The sequence below is a fragment of the Culicoides brevitarsis genome, chromosome 2 (genome assembly GCF_036172545.1).
Source record: "Culicoides brevitarsis isolate CSIRO-B50_1 chromosome 2, AGI_CSIRO_Cbre_v1, whole genome shotgun sequence".
NCBI lineage: Eukaryota > Metazoa > Arthropoda > Insecta > Diptera > Ceratopogonidae > Culicoides > Culicoides brevitarsis.
Genome location: NC_087086.1, coordinates 2,829,901 through 2,846,403, shown reverse-complemented (window position 1 = coordinate 2,846,403; position 16,503 = coordinate 2,829,901). Strand labels below are relative to the sequence as shown.

Below are 16,503 nucleotides of genomic sequence, written 5' to 3'. Positions count from 1 at the left end.
CTGTCAAATAAACGTCAAACTCGGCTTTTGAAAAAGCAAATTGTGATGATTTTTTGATTTTTCGTACAATTTTAAGGCAAAAAAGTGATTTTTTAATAATTTTTCGACAAAATTTTCATCATGGATCTCCTATTTGCTGTGCAAGGCACTTTGAAAAACCCAAATTTGCCCGAAAAAGTACTTTTAGCGACATCATCTGCCGGTTTGGTTGCTTTCTATACAAATTGTAAGTAGAAATTTCTTCAATTTTGACTTAAAAATATTAATTTCTCTTCAAATTCACAGCTCAAAAGCCAAACAACGACAAATATGGGCATTTTGTGTACGTTAGTGATCTAAATGCTCCATGGAAATGCGAGAAAATCACATCGAGTCTTCATGAAATCATCATTCTCGAATGGGATACTTCAGGAAAGCTTCTCCTCACAGCAGATACAAGCGGAACAGTTCGTATTTGGACCATGAAAGACAATTTACTCTCAACTTGGATTGAAGCTTGTAACGTTTCCTTCCCCGGAGAGCAAATAATTCGCTGTGTGTTCTTCCATAATGGGCAAAAACTCGTTTTGAACGAAAAACAAGAAGCAAATCAACATTCCTACTTTGAAAAGTTCATCAGAACGCGAAAATTTGGACCTTCTGTGCGCGGATTTGGCGGCGTCGGGCTCGAAGGATGTTTAGTTGTCACCGAAACGGGCATGTTGGGTGCTTTTTTGCTTCCCACAGAGGAAATTGCTGCTGGACCGAATGAACCTGTACAGTTAGAAGCTTCTACCGAAAGTCTCGCTGTGACACGAAACTTTTTCACGACCGCTGACGTCACTTACAGCAAAAACGGGCAATTTTTGATAGCAGTTGCGAATGGAAAAAGCACTCAAACGACCATGATTCAAGGATTTCGCGTACAAATAACGAAACAAGGCGAAAAATTACAAATTTCAACGAGTGCATTGCCGAGTTTTTTGCATGGAGCAGAAGCGCAAGTCGCTTCAGGGAAGTTTTTTGGGCTTAAATGGACGACGCAAGATGACAGCGACACCCTACTCGTTGTGACAAACCATTCGACAGGCTCTTCGGTAGAGACTTTTGTCCTAAAAGAGCAATCAAAGTCTCTAAAAAAGTTATTTCAAGCGAACAAAAATGATGTTTTTAAGACTTTAGCATGGCAACAAGCTTCGCAGTATCTCCATACATCCCACGTTGTTGCTTTTAATCGTTGCAGCACCCCAATTGGGCCTCAATGTACGTTTTTATCAACAAACGACGGCATAATTCATGTCCTGAAAACGGATTCGTTGAAGGAAATTTGCAAAACGACTCTAAATTACCCGATTTCAAGTGAAAATTCGAAGCAATCTCGACTTCCCGTGACTGTTGGAGCACTTTGCGCGACATATATGGGTCATGTGTTGCTCGTTCTCGACACAAAAGGGCAGATGTTTGGTTTCCGCTGTGGATTTATGTTACGAGACCCGTATCTCAACTACATTGTTACTGCTTTGGAGTACTCTTTGGTCAATATGAACGATTATTTGGATGTTTTGTTGAATATCAAGGCTTCTACAGGCGATGCGATTATCGATAAGCTCGGCGAAAACTTCAATCGACAACAACAACACTTGCAACAATATTATTACGTGCCCCTGCAAGTGATTAAAATCAATATTTATCGCTTAAACGGACATGGACAACTAAAATCTCAAGATTTGTCGAACCTTTTGATGCTAAATTCGATTTTAATTGCTTTTAAATCGTTGCTGCGACCTTCCGAACTGACTTCGCTTGATGGCAGCATGAAAGATGTCGAATCAAATCTCGCATTAGCTCTTTCGGAATCCGTTCCTGACGTTGATAAGGTCCTGATGAACTTGGAAGCGAAAGATTTTACCGTCGAAACGTACACTCTTCAGTCGTTGCAGCAGCTAATTCAATGGGTTGCTGACTTGGCGTTGTATATTCTCTCCCGATTACCCGAAACTCGAGGAAAATCCGTGGGATACGACATTTCACGTGACTTGGTAGCACTTAATTGCTTGAGAGAACTTCTCGTGATGATCCGAATTTGGGGTTTGCTGCGGAAACAATGTCTTCCGATCTTCGCACGATCCCCGGAAAATCAAGATGTCCTTGCCGCACTCTTCAGATTGCTCACAAAACTTGCATTGAACCCGAATGAACCGGATGAACTCTTGTTGGATGAATGTTGCGCCCTGACACAAGTTTTGGCGCCTCAAGTTCAGTTCGTCGCGCCGCGTCATGGCTTGACAAATCCTCCATTGAACAATTTAATTCCTGTAATTGTCGATTATGGCGAAGATTCGGAAGCGTTAAAGTACTATCCGGACATTCATTTGCTCGATGGATCGACAAATTCGACGATAATTGATTCTGTGAGGTATTTGCAGCTCGGGACGAGACCCAAACAGATCCGAAAATGCACGAGATGCGGCGTTTTTACGAATATGAATAGCGTGGCAACGAATAAAATTATGAAATCTTGGGAGCAGCGATGGGGCGGATGTCGTTGTAATGGATTTTGGCAAACAATGACTGCGGAACAAATTTATTAATGACTTAATTTTAAGAATTTTTTGTATTTTCATTTTTTTTAATTCTAATATAAAAGTATTTTTAATTTATAAATTATTTTTTTTATTTATTTTTGTTGATTCGCCTTCCGTTTCTCGTCTTTCCATGCCTTGATACGTTCCTTGAGTTCAGTCGCGGGCAGTAACATGTCTTCTGTGAGTGTTTGGCGATTGAAGGGATCTGTGTTGCTGTTAAGTAAGTGACGTGTGATTATTGGGCGATCCATGATGGTGCCCGATGGGAGAATTACTGAAAAAAATTAAGAAAAAAATTATATTTTAAATTAAATTATTTTAATGTTTTGAAAATAATTTTTAGCATAAGAAATTCATTTATAATTTTTCAAAAAAAATTATCTTTTTATATAAAGTATTTTTATATTTTTATAAAAAAAAATCATTTTTAGAAATTCATTCTTAAGTTTTTATTAAAAAATTCTTAAAAAATTTATTTTTAATTTTTCATAAAGAATTATTTCTTAAAAAATTCATTTTTAATTTTTCAAAAAAAAAAAATTTTTAGAAATTCATTCTTAAGTTTTCATAAAAAAAATTCTTAAAAAATTAATTTTTAATTTTTCATAAAGAATTATTTCTTAAAAAATTCATTTTTAATTTTTCAAAAAAAAAAAAAAAAAAAATAAATTCATTCTTAAGTTTTCATAAAAAAAATTCTTAAAAAATTATTTTTAATTTTTCATAAAGAATTATTTCTTAAAAAATTCATTCTTAATTTTTCAAAAAAAAAAAAAATTCATTTTTAAGTTTTTATAAATTTTTAATTCTTACCGAATTTCATGAAATTTTTAATTTTTATCATTTTTCAAAAAAAAAAAAAATAAATAAATTTTTTAAATTCATTCTTAAATTTTTCAATTAAAAAGTATTCTTAATTTTTCAAAAAAAATAAAAAATAAAAAAAATAAATAAATTCATTCTTAAGTTTTCATAAAAAAAATATTTTTAATTTTTTAAACTAAACATCTGAGCTTCAGAAATTTAAAAAAAATCAATTCTAATTTGAATAAAATTCTCACCTGGATCTTCCATAAAAGTCGACATAAGCGGATCAAAGAACTCTTCGGGCGCATCTTGATAATCCTCGTCATTTTGTTGATTCGCCGCTACAATATTCGACGCTTGCTCAATCAACGTCTTAAACTTTTCCAACTCAATCGTCGATCGAATCGACAATCGTTCAATGCGTTTCATGGCATCATTAAAGCTCGCAGCACTAAACGAACGTTCATCCGCCGCCATTGCCGCTGCAAATTTATCACACGCCAGATGCAAGTAGATGTCAATAATTTGTCCGAGCAATCTCCGTGGATCCCATCCGTATTTGGCGGGACTCCGAACTTTCAAATTGCTGCATTTTGGTCCACAGAGTTGTCGCATGTTGTAATTCAGCATGGAAGCGAGACGATCGACGAGTTCGGGACGCCAAAAGGGCTCTTTGATGTCGATCGTGAGATAATGGAACATGTCGACCGTTTCGCGGGCAAGTGTGAGATACGAACGACATTGCCGCTCGTCTTGCGAAAGTTGACGTTGACGTGATGTTTGCTCTTCCTGCGGCAGTTCCTTCCATTCTTCTTCGCGCATCATCAGTGCTTGTGTCTCGTGAATGCGTTTCAAGTTCTCCATACTCTCATCGAGGAGGAAAGTTGTGTCGTTCATCAGCATATTGACGAATTTGATGAATTCCTTGCCACTTTTCGACTCTTGGATCATCGCTTGACGATGCACGAGACTTTCCCACATTCCCTTGAACAAATGACTGATGTGATAGCGAATTGTGAATTTGTCGTAAAATTCCGTGCTTTGTCCCGTCGTTTCGATGTCCGTGTAAAACTTCATTAACGAACTCACGAGAACCGTTTGGGCGAGATGATGATTCAAAATACTCTTGATCAGCGGATTTGAGGAGCTCTGAATGGAAGGCGATGTCACAAAAAGTACTTCGACAAGTTTGGCAGTGATATACGGATTTTTGACCATATGCGGGGCACAAACGCACGTCAAAAGCCACGTGATAATCGACTGATCCATGCATTCGTACACAACTTCCATCGAATACTGCATGCAGAAAAGCAGGAAATCCGCGATATCTTCGATGTACCATTCGGGCAGCGCGGAAAAAAGTTCCGAAGGTTTCAAATTTGGCGGAGAAATTTGATTGATGAAAGGACCTTCAACTTTGCGATCTTCCATGGCGTATAAAATGTATTCGCAAACACTGCTGTAGAATTGCAAACAACGTCGCAGGAGATTTGGATCGATTAAGCCGATATCGCTTGCTTGCTTTGCGCGGGTCAATTTTTTTATTTGTTGTCCCCAACGATCGATGAATTGTTGGTTGCGACGTGCTTGAGGCGTATTTTCCCATTGTTTCTTCGTTTGTTTCAGTTCGTCGACCATCCGTTGGAGTTCTTTGATGGCGCGAAGACGCTTTTGGTATCGTTGAATGGCGGGAATGATTCCCAAGTGATGCGCTTGTAAGGTAAGGAACCAACATTGAGAGGTGAATTTCGGGGCTTCCCAATCTTTTGTCTCTCCTGAAATGAGAAAAAAATAAAAAGGTTAGAATTTATGAATTTTTTTTTAATTTAAAATAAAAAATTAATTTTTTAAATAATAAAAATTAATTATATCAAAAATAGTAAAAAATTAATTATTTTAAAAATAAATAAAAATAAAGGCAAAAAAATAAATAAATAAAATTAAAAAAAAAATTAAGTTAAAAAATTCATTGAGAAAAAAATTAAAATTTTAAGTAAAAAAATAGTCAAAAATAATTTGACAGAAATAGTTATAATATATTGTAAAAAATTAGTTTAAAATTAAAAAAAAAATGTTGAATTTTTAAAGTAAAATTTATTAATTTTTCATGTGAACAAAAATCAAATAAAAAAATCTAAAATAATATTTAAAAAAAAAAAATAATTTTTAGACAAAATTTATATATTTTTTTTAATTTTTGATAAAAAAATTATTTTTGATATAATGAAATTGAAAATAATTAATTTTTTGATTTTTTTTAAATTTAAATAAAAGTTAATATATTTGATTAAAAAAAAATAGTTTCAAGTTTGTTAAAGATCAATAAATATAAAAAAAAAAATTTAATCATGTAAATTTTTTTTTAAATTAAAAAAAAATAATTAAAATAATAAAAATACTTTTACTTAAAATTTAAAAAAAAAAAAAATATTTTAAAAATAATTAAAACATTTAATAATGAAGGTTGATAAATTCATTGAAGGGTCTCATAAATTCATAATTTTAAAATAATTTTAAGTTAAAAAATATTTTTTTGAGAAAAAAAATTAAATATTCAATTAAAAAAACAGTTTAGAATTAAAAAATAATGTTGAATTTCAAAAAATATTATCAAAGGCTAAATTTTATAATTTTTCATACGAAAAAAAAAATTAAATTTAAAATAAAATGTTTAAAATTTCATAAGAAATTAAAAATTTAATAAAATTAAAAAATAATTATTTGTTCAACAAGTCATAAAATTTCAAAATTTTTTACATAAAAAAATTATTTAAATTTAAAAAATTTTTCAATGTACAGAAAATTATGAAAATTTTTTCTTTAAAAAAAAAAAAAAATTCTCATAAAAAAAAATTAAAAATTTGATTCTCATAAAATACTTACGAATCTTTTTCAGCCAATCCGTGTACTCTTGCGAGGTATATCTGAGTTTCGTCGTGTCTTCTTTCATCAAAATTAACGATTCCGGATGAAAAGCGTAATAAATGTCGACTCTTTCGAGCTTCACTTTCACCGCGAGATGTTGCATGACACTCATAAAGTTCAACATAAATCCATCTTTCGCCAAATTTCGTTCATCCGCATTGTACTGAATCCGCTTTTCGTTATTTTTCAACACTTCCGCGAGATATTCCAACGTCTTTGCGCGCGAATCGACATTTTGTATCAACGTCAAGAACACTCCGTGCAACGTTGTGCGTGTGCGATCGATCATATTCTGTATCGACTCGCCAAACATCTTGTCGACATGTTCGTTCAACGTCGCTTGCGAGTCCTTGAAATGATGCTCGGCAAAAAGAGGGTTTTCATCCGCAAAAATCGAAATACTCAAGAACGGCGCAAGCAACGTAACTTTTGAAATTTCCCGTGCAGGCACTTCGGTGCACAATTTCGGCAAAAAATGTCGATGATTCACGATGAGTTTGCACAATGGGCGATCATTGCCGTTCGTTTTGATGTCAATTAGTTCCTTGAGCAAGTCAAGGGCATCCGAAACGATGTTGATGTTCACACAGGAAGCTTGTTGTTTGTGAAAAAGATTGTTCACGAGTTGCTGAAAGATGATATTGAACGCTTCGAGATCCGTCGTACTGGTTTCTGTGATGATGCGATGCAAAAATTCATCGTTTATTGAGCTGTCTTGCAAAAGAGGCAACAAAGGACTTTTTTGGGAAGGCTCTCCGTCGTACAAAGCATCAAGTTGTCCCGTCAACAAGAGAATTGCGTATCGCACAATTTGTTCTTGGGTCATTTTTATCGCAGATTCGATCTCTGGATGAATTTTTCGAGCTCGAAGTTCAGCGCAAGCTCGTTGATACGAGAGATTCATGTATTGAAGGATGCCCACAGCTCTGTCTTCGTTACTTGTCTTCGAGGAACTCGCTTTGGCATCATCAACTTCCATATTTTCCGACGTTCCTTCCTCTTGTTTTTGCTTTTTCGATGGCATCGTGTATAAATCTTCCGCTGAATCATCGCGAACGACCTCTCGATGCAAGGCGCCACTCATAAACATCTCAATTACTTCCAAAATGACTTCGCCCACGATATCTGCGTGTGTTTCATCCTCCTGATAGATGTTCTCGAGGAAGTTACTGGCAGTATTTGGCACGACAATCGATCCCTCGCACTGTTCCGCCCACGAGGCATTCAAAATGCGCGAAATTGTGGCACGAATTTCGTCTTCAACGTTAATTTTTATCTCGACGGGCTTAATTTGCTTATTCGCATCATCCGTTTCCATGTTTTCGATGCCCGAATCGCCATCAGCGCCTTTGTCTGACGCTCCGCAATCATCAGTTTCCATGCAAGAAGCATTCTGATTCAAATTTACCTCGTCAACGGAGGATTTGTTGTCAATTACGGGCGTTTCTCTGACAGGCGAGGCGATACGAGGTTCAATAATGACATTTTTATTCGAATCCGAGACTGTTTCCGAAGGCGCTGATACAGATTCAGATGCGGAATTGCCTCCGAGACGTCTTAAACGACGCAAACGAATCTACGAAAATGAGAAAATTTTGTGAAAAAAATGAAAATTAATATTTTCAATGGCAAAATACCTCTTCTGCAGTTAGTTCTGCACTCATTTTTCACCACGCAACGATTTTCTGGCACGTTTTTGATGTTTCTTCGCGAGACGAGTGAAATTTTAGGTACCAGACAACCAGAACAACAGAGACAAAGGATCGTATAAATAGAATTTTTGTGTTTCGTTCCTTTGTTTGTTCCCTGCGTAGAAACGTCGACGACTATTTTTATATCAAAAAATTCTTATTATTAAAAATTCCTATAAGAAAACAAAAAAAAACAGCATTGAATGCACGAAAAAAACACTTTTTGATTGATTGGCACAAAACAAAATTTTCCCCGAGAGAAAATTTGTCATTGAAAAATTTCTGTTTGCCATCGACCTCACCTTATTCACTAATTTTTCGCGCAATTTTCTAATATTTTTCGCGAAATTTCTATTGCAACGTCTTGCACTAAAGTTACAAACTAATTTATTGTACAAAATTACAGTAAATTTTCGCGTTTTCTTCGAAATTTCCACAGTTTTCTCTCCGACGTCGCTAATTCTGCAATCTCATCGCAGCTGATGAGTCCCAATCTGCAAAAATATTTTTGAATTGTGCTTCGGGACTTGAAACTTCTCGTTTTGCTAATTCAATGACAACAAACCAGCGTGAACCATGTCTTCGCAAATCCTGAAAAAAAGCCTTCAAATCGTCGAGGATAAGCCTTCGAAGGATGCCAAGAAGAAAAAATCAAATAAAAAAGCGAAACAGCGAACAAAAAATGACGGAAAATCCGTTGAAGAAAATTTAAAGAAACTTTTGGCGATGAGCAGTGACGTTTCGAGTTCAAAAAAGAAACCAGATTTTGAAAAAGTAAGAAATTTTTTGTAATTTTCCGCAAGAAATTAATTAAATTTTAACTTTTTTTCAGATGTTCCATAACGCTCGTCAAGGTACGAGAGCAAAAAAGCAAGTTTTGGAGGAAAAAGCTGCTCAAGAAGCCGCGGAAGGAAATTCCGTGTTCAGTAAAGAAGATTTTCTGAGATTTGAACGTGAATTATTTTGTGACAAATAACATTTATTATTTTTTAAGTAAATTTAGATGAAATCTTTTGCTTTTTCGTACAAGCCCATGTCTTTCCAGCGTCGTTCGTCTTTTGTGTAAGTAAGTTTTATGCCAAGCTCCTTTTCGTGTACCTTCAAGTGTTTCCGGAAACTGCTGTGATCGTTCAGGACTCTGTCGCAATGTTCACATTTGTAACCTTGACCTGTGTGAGTTTTTACGTGATCCGTGTATGTTTGTTGACGGGCAAAGGCTTTTTGACAAAATGGGCAAACGAGGGGTTTTTCACCTAAAAAAAAAAATATTTAAAAATTAAATTTTTATTAAAAATTTTTTTTTTAATTTTAATTAAAAAAAAAAAAATAATAAATTTAAAAATGATAAATTAGAGCCCTCTGACAAATTTTTATTTTTGGAGCAAATTTGACAAAAATTTTTTTTTTTTTTTGTCTTGATTTAAAATAAAACTATGTCAAAGAAAAATTTTTTTTTCAGTTTCAATTTTTTGGCAGTTTTAAGTTATAAAATGATAAATTAGAGCCCTCTGACAAATTTTTATCCATTTGGAGCAAGATTTGACAAAAATTGCTTTGACACAGTTTTTGACATAGTTTTTGACACAGTTTTTTTCTTGATTTAGTTTTCAAATCAAAACTATGTCAAAGAAAAATTTTTTTTTCAGTTTCAATTTTTTGGCAGTTTTGAGTTATAAAATGATTAAAAATGATAAATTAGAGCCCTCTGACAAATTTTTATCCATTTGGAGCAAGATTTGACAAAAATTGCTTTGACACAGTTTTTGACATAGTTTTTGACACAGTTTTTGTCTTGATTTAGTTTTCAAATCAAAACTATGTCAAAGAAAAATTTTTTTTTCAGTTTCAATTTTTTGGCAGTTTTGAGTTATAAAATGATTAAAAATGATAAATTAGAGCCCTCTGACAAATTTTTATCCATTTGGAGCAAGATTTGACAAAAATTGCTTTGACACAGTTTTTGACATAGTTTTTGACACAGTTTTTGTCTTGATTTAGTTTTCAAATCAAAACTATGTCAAAGAAAAATTTTTTTTTCAGTTTCAATTTTTTGGCAGTTTTTAGTTATAAAATAATTAAAAATGATAAATTAGAGCCCTCTGACAAATTTTTATCCATTTGGAGCAAGATTTGACAAAAATTGCTTTGACACAGTTTTTGACATAGTTTTTGACACAGTTTTTGTCTTGATTTAGTTTTCAAATCAAAACTATGTCAAAGAAAAATTTTTTTTTCAGTTTCAATTTTTTGGCAGTTTTAAGTTATAAAATAATTAAAAATGATAAATTAGAGCCCTCTGACAAATTTTTATCCATTTGGAGCAAGATTTGACAAAAATTGCAGCAAGATTTGACAAAAATTGCTTTGACACAGTTTTTGACATAGTTTTTGACACAGTTTTTGTCTTGATTTAGTTTTCAAATCAAAACTATGTCAAAGAAAAAAAATTTTTTCAGTTTCAATTTTTTGGCAGTTTTGAGTTATAAAACGATTAAAAATGATAAATTAGAGCCCTCTGACAAATTTTTATCCATTTGGAGCAAGTTTTGACAAAAATGGCTTTGACACAGTTTTTGACATAGTTTTTGACACAGTTTTTGTCTTGATTTAGTTTTCAAATCAAAACTATGTCAAAGAAAAAAAATTTTTTCAGTTTCAATTTTTTGGCAGTTTTAAGTTATAAAACGATTAAAAATGATAAATTAGAGCCCTCTGACAAATTTTTATTCATTTGGAGCAAGATTTGACAAAAATTGCTTTGACACAGTTTTTGACATAGTTTTTGACACAGTTTTTGTCTTGATTTAGTTTTCAAATCAAAACTATGTCAAAGAAAAAAAATTTTTTCAGTTTCAATTTTTTGGCAGTTTTGAGTTATAAAATTATTAAAAATGATAAATTAGCGCCCTCTGACAAAAAAATCTTATTTTTAAAAAATTGTTTTTTTTTGGATGAAAAAATTAAATTTTCGATAAAAAAAAGTTTGTTAAAAAAATAAAACTCACCTGTATGAAGTCTTTCATGTTCCGTCACAGCTGCCATGGAATTAAATCCCTTTGCACAATGCGCACACTTGAACGGTCTCTCGTGCTCCGGCAAATGCGATTTCTTATGATTCATCAACGAGGATGTCTTTTTAAACAACTTTCCACAAATTTCGCAAGATTTTCCCTGATTCGTCACAAACATTGCCTCCGCATCAGCATGCGTTTGCAAATGATCTTGAAGACAAACGACATGTTTTCCGCATTTTGGGCATTTTTTTCGCTCTGGCTGTTTCCTCAAGACATTTTTCGGATCAACCATCAAATTGTGCATGTTCTTCCGATGAGTCAAGTACGCCGACAACATTTCAAAGTACCTCACCGGATTGCATTCTTCGCATTTGTGCGAACACAAGTCTTGAAAATGAACTTCCAACAAATGATTCCGGAGACTTCGCTTGATGGCATAAACATTGCCACACTCGTTGCATTTGTATGGCTTCGGGTTGTCGTGACGTCGCATGTGATCCCTTATGACATTCGCCGACACGGTTTTACTGCAAATCGGACATGTTCGCATGTTGGATTTCGCTCCGTGCGAAAGTCTCGGATGCATTGCCATCAAATGTTGGCGATACATGTAAAAGTCGTCGTATTGGATGTTGCAAATGTAGCACAAGCCGATGTCCATTTTGTCTTTTTCCGTGCAAAACAACGAGTGACGTTGTCGTTTATCCGCCGAATCGAAGGATTTTCCGCAAGCAACGCATTCTTCTCGATCTCCGGGGAAAAAATGGAAATTCTGACGATGTTTGATGAAAGAAGTGTAAAATCCGTTGGAAAAATCTTGTCCGCAGAGCTCGCAACGATTACAACGCAAGTCAAAATTCGAAATAAACAGAATTGACGTCTCCGAGGACTGATAAATGTACACTGTTGTGCCATCCGGCTGATCAACACTCACATGAATGGGATGTTTGAACGTTTTAAAGTTGCTCGGGATCAAAACTCCTTCCGGCAAATAATCCAAAGTTGACTTCCGATTGAGTTGCAAATCGAATTTGGTGAGATTTTTCGTAATTTTTGTCGAATCCGACGGGATTAGCTCAACTTTCATGTAATTATTTCCCTTTTCTTCCTCTTCAGGGGCCTTTTCAGCGACTTTTGGCTCTAAAACGGGAAGTTCTTCAATAATTTCCATGTCTTCGACGTAAAAATTGTCAGCTCGTTTGGGAACTCGAACATCCTCGAAGCGATATTTTTGCATCCGAAGCGGTTTTCTTTGGATTATTTTCATGTTTTGTTTCCGCAAAGCTTCCAAAGTTGTGTCAGGATTGAATTTCAAGCCGCGATGCATGGCAGACATGTGTTGCACGTATTTGGAGTTCGACACAAAATACCTCGTTGGGCGACAAACCTCACAAATTTCGGCTGCCAAGTTCGGGAAGTGTCTCGTAATGAGATGATTGTACAAAGTTTTCTTGTTTCTCGCTTCGTACGGACAATGCGCGCAATAAACTCTCGGTTCTTTGTACTTTTGATGCACCCGACGAATGTGACTTTTACGATTATCGCGCGATTTGAAGAATTTATTGCAGATTTTGCACTCAAATGTGTACTCGACGGGGTCATTTTGGTACGGATGTTCTTGATACAGGTGAACTTTCAACGAAGTTAGCTCCGCAAACACCGAATTGCAGATGTAACACTTGTTCGGATCAATTTCCGTGTGTTTCAAGCAATAAAGTACATGATCACGACGTTCTTTGTGCGTTTCAACGTACTTTTCGCAGCCATTGCAGGTCCTTTTGTTGCCCGGAAAGAAGTGTTGTTGCAAGCGATGCATCAAAAGGTTCTTCGAATCACGTGAATTCTCGCCACAAATACCGCAAACGAAATTTTGTAAGTCAAAATTGCTGATTCGGAGACTAGATTCACTCACGTGATACACGTAAGCTGTTGTTCCATCGGGTTGAAGGAAAGATTTTTCATACGGACACGGAATAGTGTTTAAATCCGGAAGAACCAAGTCAGGCGGGATGTATTCCTTAACACGACGAACCATTTTTTTCTCTCCGTTGAGCATTCGAACGAAGCAAGTTTTTCGCGCGGTGTGAGTCATCAAAGCGTGTTTCGTGGTAAAGAACATCGGGCAATTCGGGCAAGAAAATTTCTTGTTATTAGGCTTTTCGGGCGTACTTTTGATGATAACGGGCGTTGGAACTTCAAAAACCGGCGGTTTTTCAACATTTTTTGGTGCTTCAAGGCTCAAACTTGAATTTTTTAAGGAGAAAACTTGATCGATTCGAGGTAATTTTATTTGAAGATCCTTCAAAAAGCTCGGCGGAGGAGCATTTTTCAAACTTTTTACTTTTGTTAAGATAATAGGACCTCGTTTTGGCTCAAGAGGCTTCGAAACTTCAAGAGGCTTGATTTTGACTGTCAAACAAGACGGCAATTTTGGAATTTCTCCTAATTCAAGTTCTTCAGGAAATTCTGGCTTGATATCTTCCGTAATAACAGGATCTTCGTTCAAAAATATGCTTTCCAAGGGCAAAGGCATCCGCCGAACCTCACAATAGACTCGAACATTGGTTTTGGGAACAGCGGGATTTTCCTTGACAACCAAAATTCGTTCTTTACTGCGAACGATTCGCCTTTTCAGGTTTTCCTCCGAGAGAACGCTGAAGATGTAACCGTCAGAAGCGTCAAATTCGAGGAAAATGTTTATTGTTTCAGACATTTTTCAACATTTTTTTGTGAATTTCACTCATTTAACTCGAATTTTTACGCTTTTGTTGTCATTGAATTAGCAAAGCGCAAAATTTTTAATCCCGAAGCAAATTTTGAACGAATCAAAACAAATAATTTTTTTATTTTTAGGAAATTTAAGTTTTTTACCTAAAAAAATATGTCTTTAAGTGACTCCAAAGAAGATATAAAGGAAGAAAAATTTGTTCCCGCCGTTCAACCGACTGTCAGTTCAGAAACTCATCAAACTTACATCCAACAAGAAGAAATTTACATCAAAGAAGAGCCCGTCGATGAGCCCGAACAAATCCTCGAACCCGGAGAAATTCCTCGATTTTTGCCGTGCATCGTAAAAATAGAGAAGGAAGATGCCAAATCTGAGCTTGACCTGAAATTGCCTCGAATTGATCAAGTTTTTTCCCTTAAAAATGAAAATCCTTATACAATTTGGTCGAAATCTACTTTTACCGGATTTGCCTTGAAATTGGGTCAAAAATCGTCTTTGGACTACTTGCCTGATGGGATTTTGATTCCGAGCAACTTGCAAATGCTTCAACATCCGATTCACGTGAAAGTAGACCAACCTGATGGCTCGACAGTGTATATCAATCAAAAATCGCAGAAATCTGTGCTGTTTATTTCGAATTTTAATCTGCATTCGAATCATTGTGAGCTTTGCGGGCAGGATTTCGCTCATGGAGTTTATAATACTTTCGTGCAACATCGTTCGAATTTTCATTTTTTTCCCGGAGATCGACATGAATGCGTTTGTTGTGCAAAATCCTTTGATTCTTCGGACCAAAAGCAACGTCATTCGTTATTTTGTACGGAAAAATCCAAACTTGACGTTAGTTTATGTTACATTTGCAACATAAAATTCGATGATTTCTTCAATTATCGCCAACATTTGATGGCAAGTCATCCAAAAATTACGAATTCGGGCAAAACTGAAGCCAAAATGTGTCAAATTTGTAAGAAATCTGTGACGTACGAGACGATGACGGATCATTTGCTGCGTCACGAGGACCCGAAACCCTACAAATGTGCGGAATGTGGCTCTGGATTCGGTATAAAACGTAATTTGAAGCGTCATTTGATGGAAATTCACTTTCAACAGTTGTGTCCTTATAAATGTGACGAATGCCCGCTTTATTTTACGATGCTAAGTCATTTACTGAAACATCGAAATAGGGTGCATAATAAAGTGAAGACTGAAAAAAGGCAAGAACGACCGAAGGAAATTTGTCAAAAATGTGGAAAATTAACGGGAGACATGAAAAATCATATGAAACGACATTCGGAGTTGGAAGCGATTTTTGTGACGAGTAAGGGACATAAATGTGAGACTTGTGAGAAAATTTATGCAACAGTAGCGGGTTTGAGGAATCATAAAAAGACACATTTGCCGGAGAGTGAGAGGCCGCATAAATGTGCTTATTGTACGAAGGGTTTTAATTCGAAGCAATTGTGTGTTGAACATGAGAGAAGTCACACAGGTAAATTATTTTTATTATATTTTATTTAATTTTATTTTTTTTAATTACATTTTTTTTTTTGATAAATTTCGTTCAAAAAAATTTTTTTTATTCAAAAATCAATTTTTGAAATAGCAAAAAAAAAATAAATACATTATTAATAAAATTAATAAAAAAAAATTAAAATACATTTAAAAAAAAATAGAAAACTAAGTTAGGTTAAAAAAACATATTATTTTAAAATTAAATTTTTCAATTTTTTTTTTTAAAGATTTTTCATCATATAATTATTTTTTTTAAAATTTTTTATCAAATAATTTTTATTTATTCATATTTAAATAAAATTTAAAAATTAATTAATTAATTTTAATATAATTTACTTTAATTTAATTATTTTTTTATTTAATTTTTCTCAAAAATAAAAAAAAAATAATTTGGATGAACAACATTTTTAACTACATTAAAATTAATTTTAATTTTTAAATTAATTTTATTCAAATATGAAAAAAAAAATATTTGAAAAAAAAATATAAAAAAATTTTATTTTTATTAAAAAAATAAAATTATTTGATAAAAAAATTATATGATAAGAAATTTTTAAAAATAATTTTGAAAAATTTAAACTTTTTTAAATTTAAATTTTTATTTTAAAATTATTTTTTTTTTTAAATTATTTTTTAATCTAATATAGTTTTCTATCTTTTTTAATATTTTATTTTTTTTCTATTAATTTTATTAATGATTTATTTTTTTAGTTTTTTTTTGTTCTTTCTAAATTCTAAATTTTCAAATTTTTTTTCAGGAGAAAAACCTCATGTTTGCCCTGAATGTGAAAAAGCCTTTGCTCGTTTTGATGCCTACAAAGATCACGTAAAAACTCACAACGGCGAGGGACACAAATGTGATCATTGTGATTATCTTACTCCCAATCACAGTAGCTTCCGAAAACATTTGAAAAAGCATGAAAAACAACTCGGAATTAAACTAACTTACACAAAGGAAGAAAGACGATGGAAAGATATGGGCGTCTATGATAAAGCGAAATATTTTATATAATTTTGAAAAAAAAAATTGAATTAAAAAAAATTTAATAATTTTTACAAATAATTTTAAAAAAGTTAAAAATTTAAATAAATACAAAAAAAATATTGAATTACATTTTTTTATTACTTTTTTTAGAAGAAGAAAATACGAAGTAAGATTTTTAAATTAAAAAAATATTTTTTTATTTTTTTTTTAATTTTTTTTTATTTTTTTTATTAAAAAGCACATTAAAGTTTTGTCTTTCACTTCTAAATATCTTTTT

The 16,503-nt window shown here is 33.5% G+C and overlaps 4 protein-coding genes and 1 long non-coding RNA gene across 6 annotated transcripts; 3 read left to right on the top strand and 2 right to left on the bottom strand.

Annotated features, from left to right (window-relative positions):
* Window positions 1-34: 34 nt before the first annotated feature.
* On the top strand, window positions 35-2,637 carry LOC134832054 (mediator of RNA polymerase II transcription subunit 16). The gene is made up of 2 exons (XM_063845942.1): window positions 35-226; window positions 286-2,637. Exons 1-2 carry the CDS (start codon window positions 121-123, stop codon window positions 2,568-2,570), a joined length of 2,391 nt encoding a protein of 796 aa, XP_063702012.1. The 5' UTR covers window positions 35-120; the 3' UTR covers window positions 2,571-2,637.
* On the bottom strand, window positions 2,320-8,454 carry LOC134832053 (ubiquitin conjugation factor E4 B). Of its 2 annotated transcripts, none has more exons than XM_063845940.1 (5): window positions 8,290-8,454; window positions 7,934-8,160; window positions 6,255-7,872; window positions 3,626-5,146; window positions 2,320-2,838 (listed from the first exon to the last, which is right to left on the bottom strand). In XM_063845940.1, the coding sequence occupies exons 2-5, from the start codon at window positions 7,958-7,960 to the stop codon at window positions 2,657-2,659; spliced, it is 3,348 nt and encodes a 1,115-aa protein (XP_063702010.1). In that variant the 5' UTR covers window positions 7,961-8,160; window positions 8,290-8,454; the 3' UTR covers window positions 2,320-2,656. The 2 variants fall into 2 exon arrangements, with proteins under 2 accessions (XP_063702010.1, XP_063702011.1); XM_063845941.1 differs by having other exon boundaries at window positions 7,934-8,122.
* Window positions 8,455-8,540: 86 nt separating this feature from the next.
* On the top strand, window positions 8,541-8,989 carry LOC134830046 (uncharacterized). The gene is made up of 2 exons (XR_010161948.1): window positions 8,541-8,761; window positions 8,820-8,989. It is a non-coding gene; the product is annotated as an uncharacterized LOC134830046 (long non-coding RNA).
* On the bottom strand, window positions 8,927-13,764 carry LOC134830040 (zinc finger protein 99-like). Its single transcript, XM_063843390.1, has 2 exons — window positions 10,993-13,764; window positions 8,927-9,240 (listed from the first exon to the last, which is right to left on the bottom strand). The coding sequence occupies exons 1-2, from the start codon at window positions 13,712-13,714 to the stop codon at window positions 8,987-8,989; spliced, it is 2,976 nt and encodes a 991-aa protein (XP_063699460.1). The 5' UTR covers window positions 13,715-13,764; the 3' UTR covers window positions 8,927-8,986.
* A 72-nt stretch (window positions 13,765-13,836) lies between these two features.
* Window positions 13,837-16,308, top strand: LOC134830042 (zinc finger protein 184-like). Its single transcript, XM_063843392.1, has 2 exons — window positions 13,837-15,218; window positions 16,000-16,308. Exons 1-2 carry the CDS (start codon window positions 13,883-13,885, stop codon window positions 16,251-16,253), a joined length of 1,590 nt encoding a protein of 529 aa, XP_063699462.1. The 5' UTR covers window positions 13,837-13,882; the 3' UTR covers window positions 16,254-16,308.
* The last annotated feature ends 195 nt before the right edge of the window (window positions 16,309-16,503 follow it).

Coding starts and splice junctions, on each gene's coding strand:
- LOC134832054 (XM_063845942.1), top strand. CDS start 121: ATGGATCTCCTATTTGCTGTGCAAGGCACTTTGAAAAACCCAAATTTG. Junction 227..285: donor GGTTGCTTTCTATACAAATT/GTAAGTAGAAAT, acceptor TCAAATTCACAG/CTCAAAAGCCAAACAACGAC.
- LOC134832053 (XM_063845940.1), bottom strand. CDS start 7,960: ATGAGTGCAGAACTAACTGCAGAAGAG. Junction 5,147..6,254: donor GGATTGGCTGAAAAAGATTC/GTAAGTATTTTA, acceptor TTCTCATTTCAG/GAGAGACAAAAGATTGGGAA. Junction 2,839..3,625: donor GACTTTTATGGAAGATCCAG/GTGAGAATTTTA, acceptor AATTTTTTTCAG/TAATTCTCCCATCGGGCACC.
- LOC134830040 (XM_063843390.1), bottom strand. CDS start 13,714: ATGTCTGAAACAATAAACATTTTCCTCGAATTTGACGCTTCTGACGGT. Junction 9,241..10,992: donor ACATGAAAGACTTCATACAG/GTGAGTTTTATT, acceptor TTTTTTTTTTAG/GTGAAAAACCCCTCGTTTGC.
- LOC134830042 (XM_063843392.1), top strand. CDS start 13,883: ATGTCTTTAAGTGACTCCAAAGAAGATATAAAGGAAGAAAAATTTGTT. Junction 15,219..15,999: donor ACATGAGAGAAGTCACACAG/GTAAATTATTTT, acceptor ATTTTTTTTCAG/GAGAAAAACCTCATGTTTGC.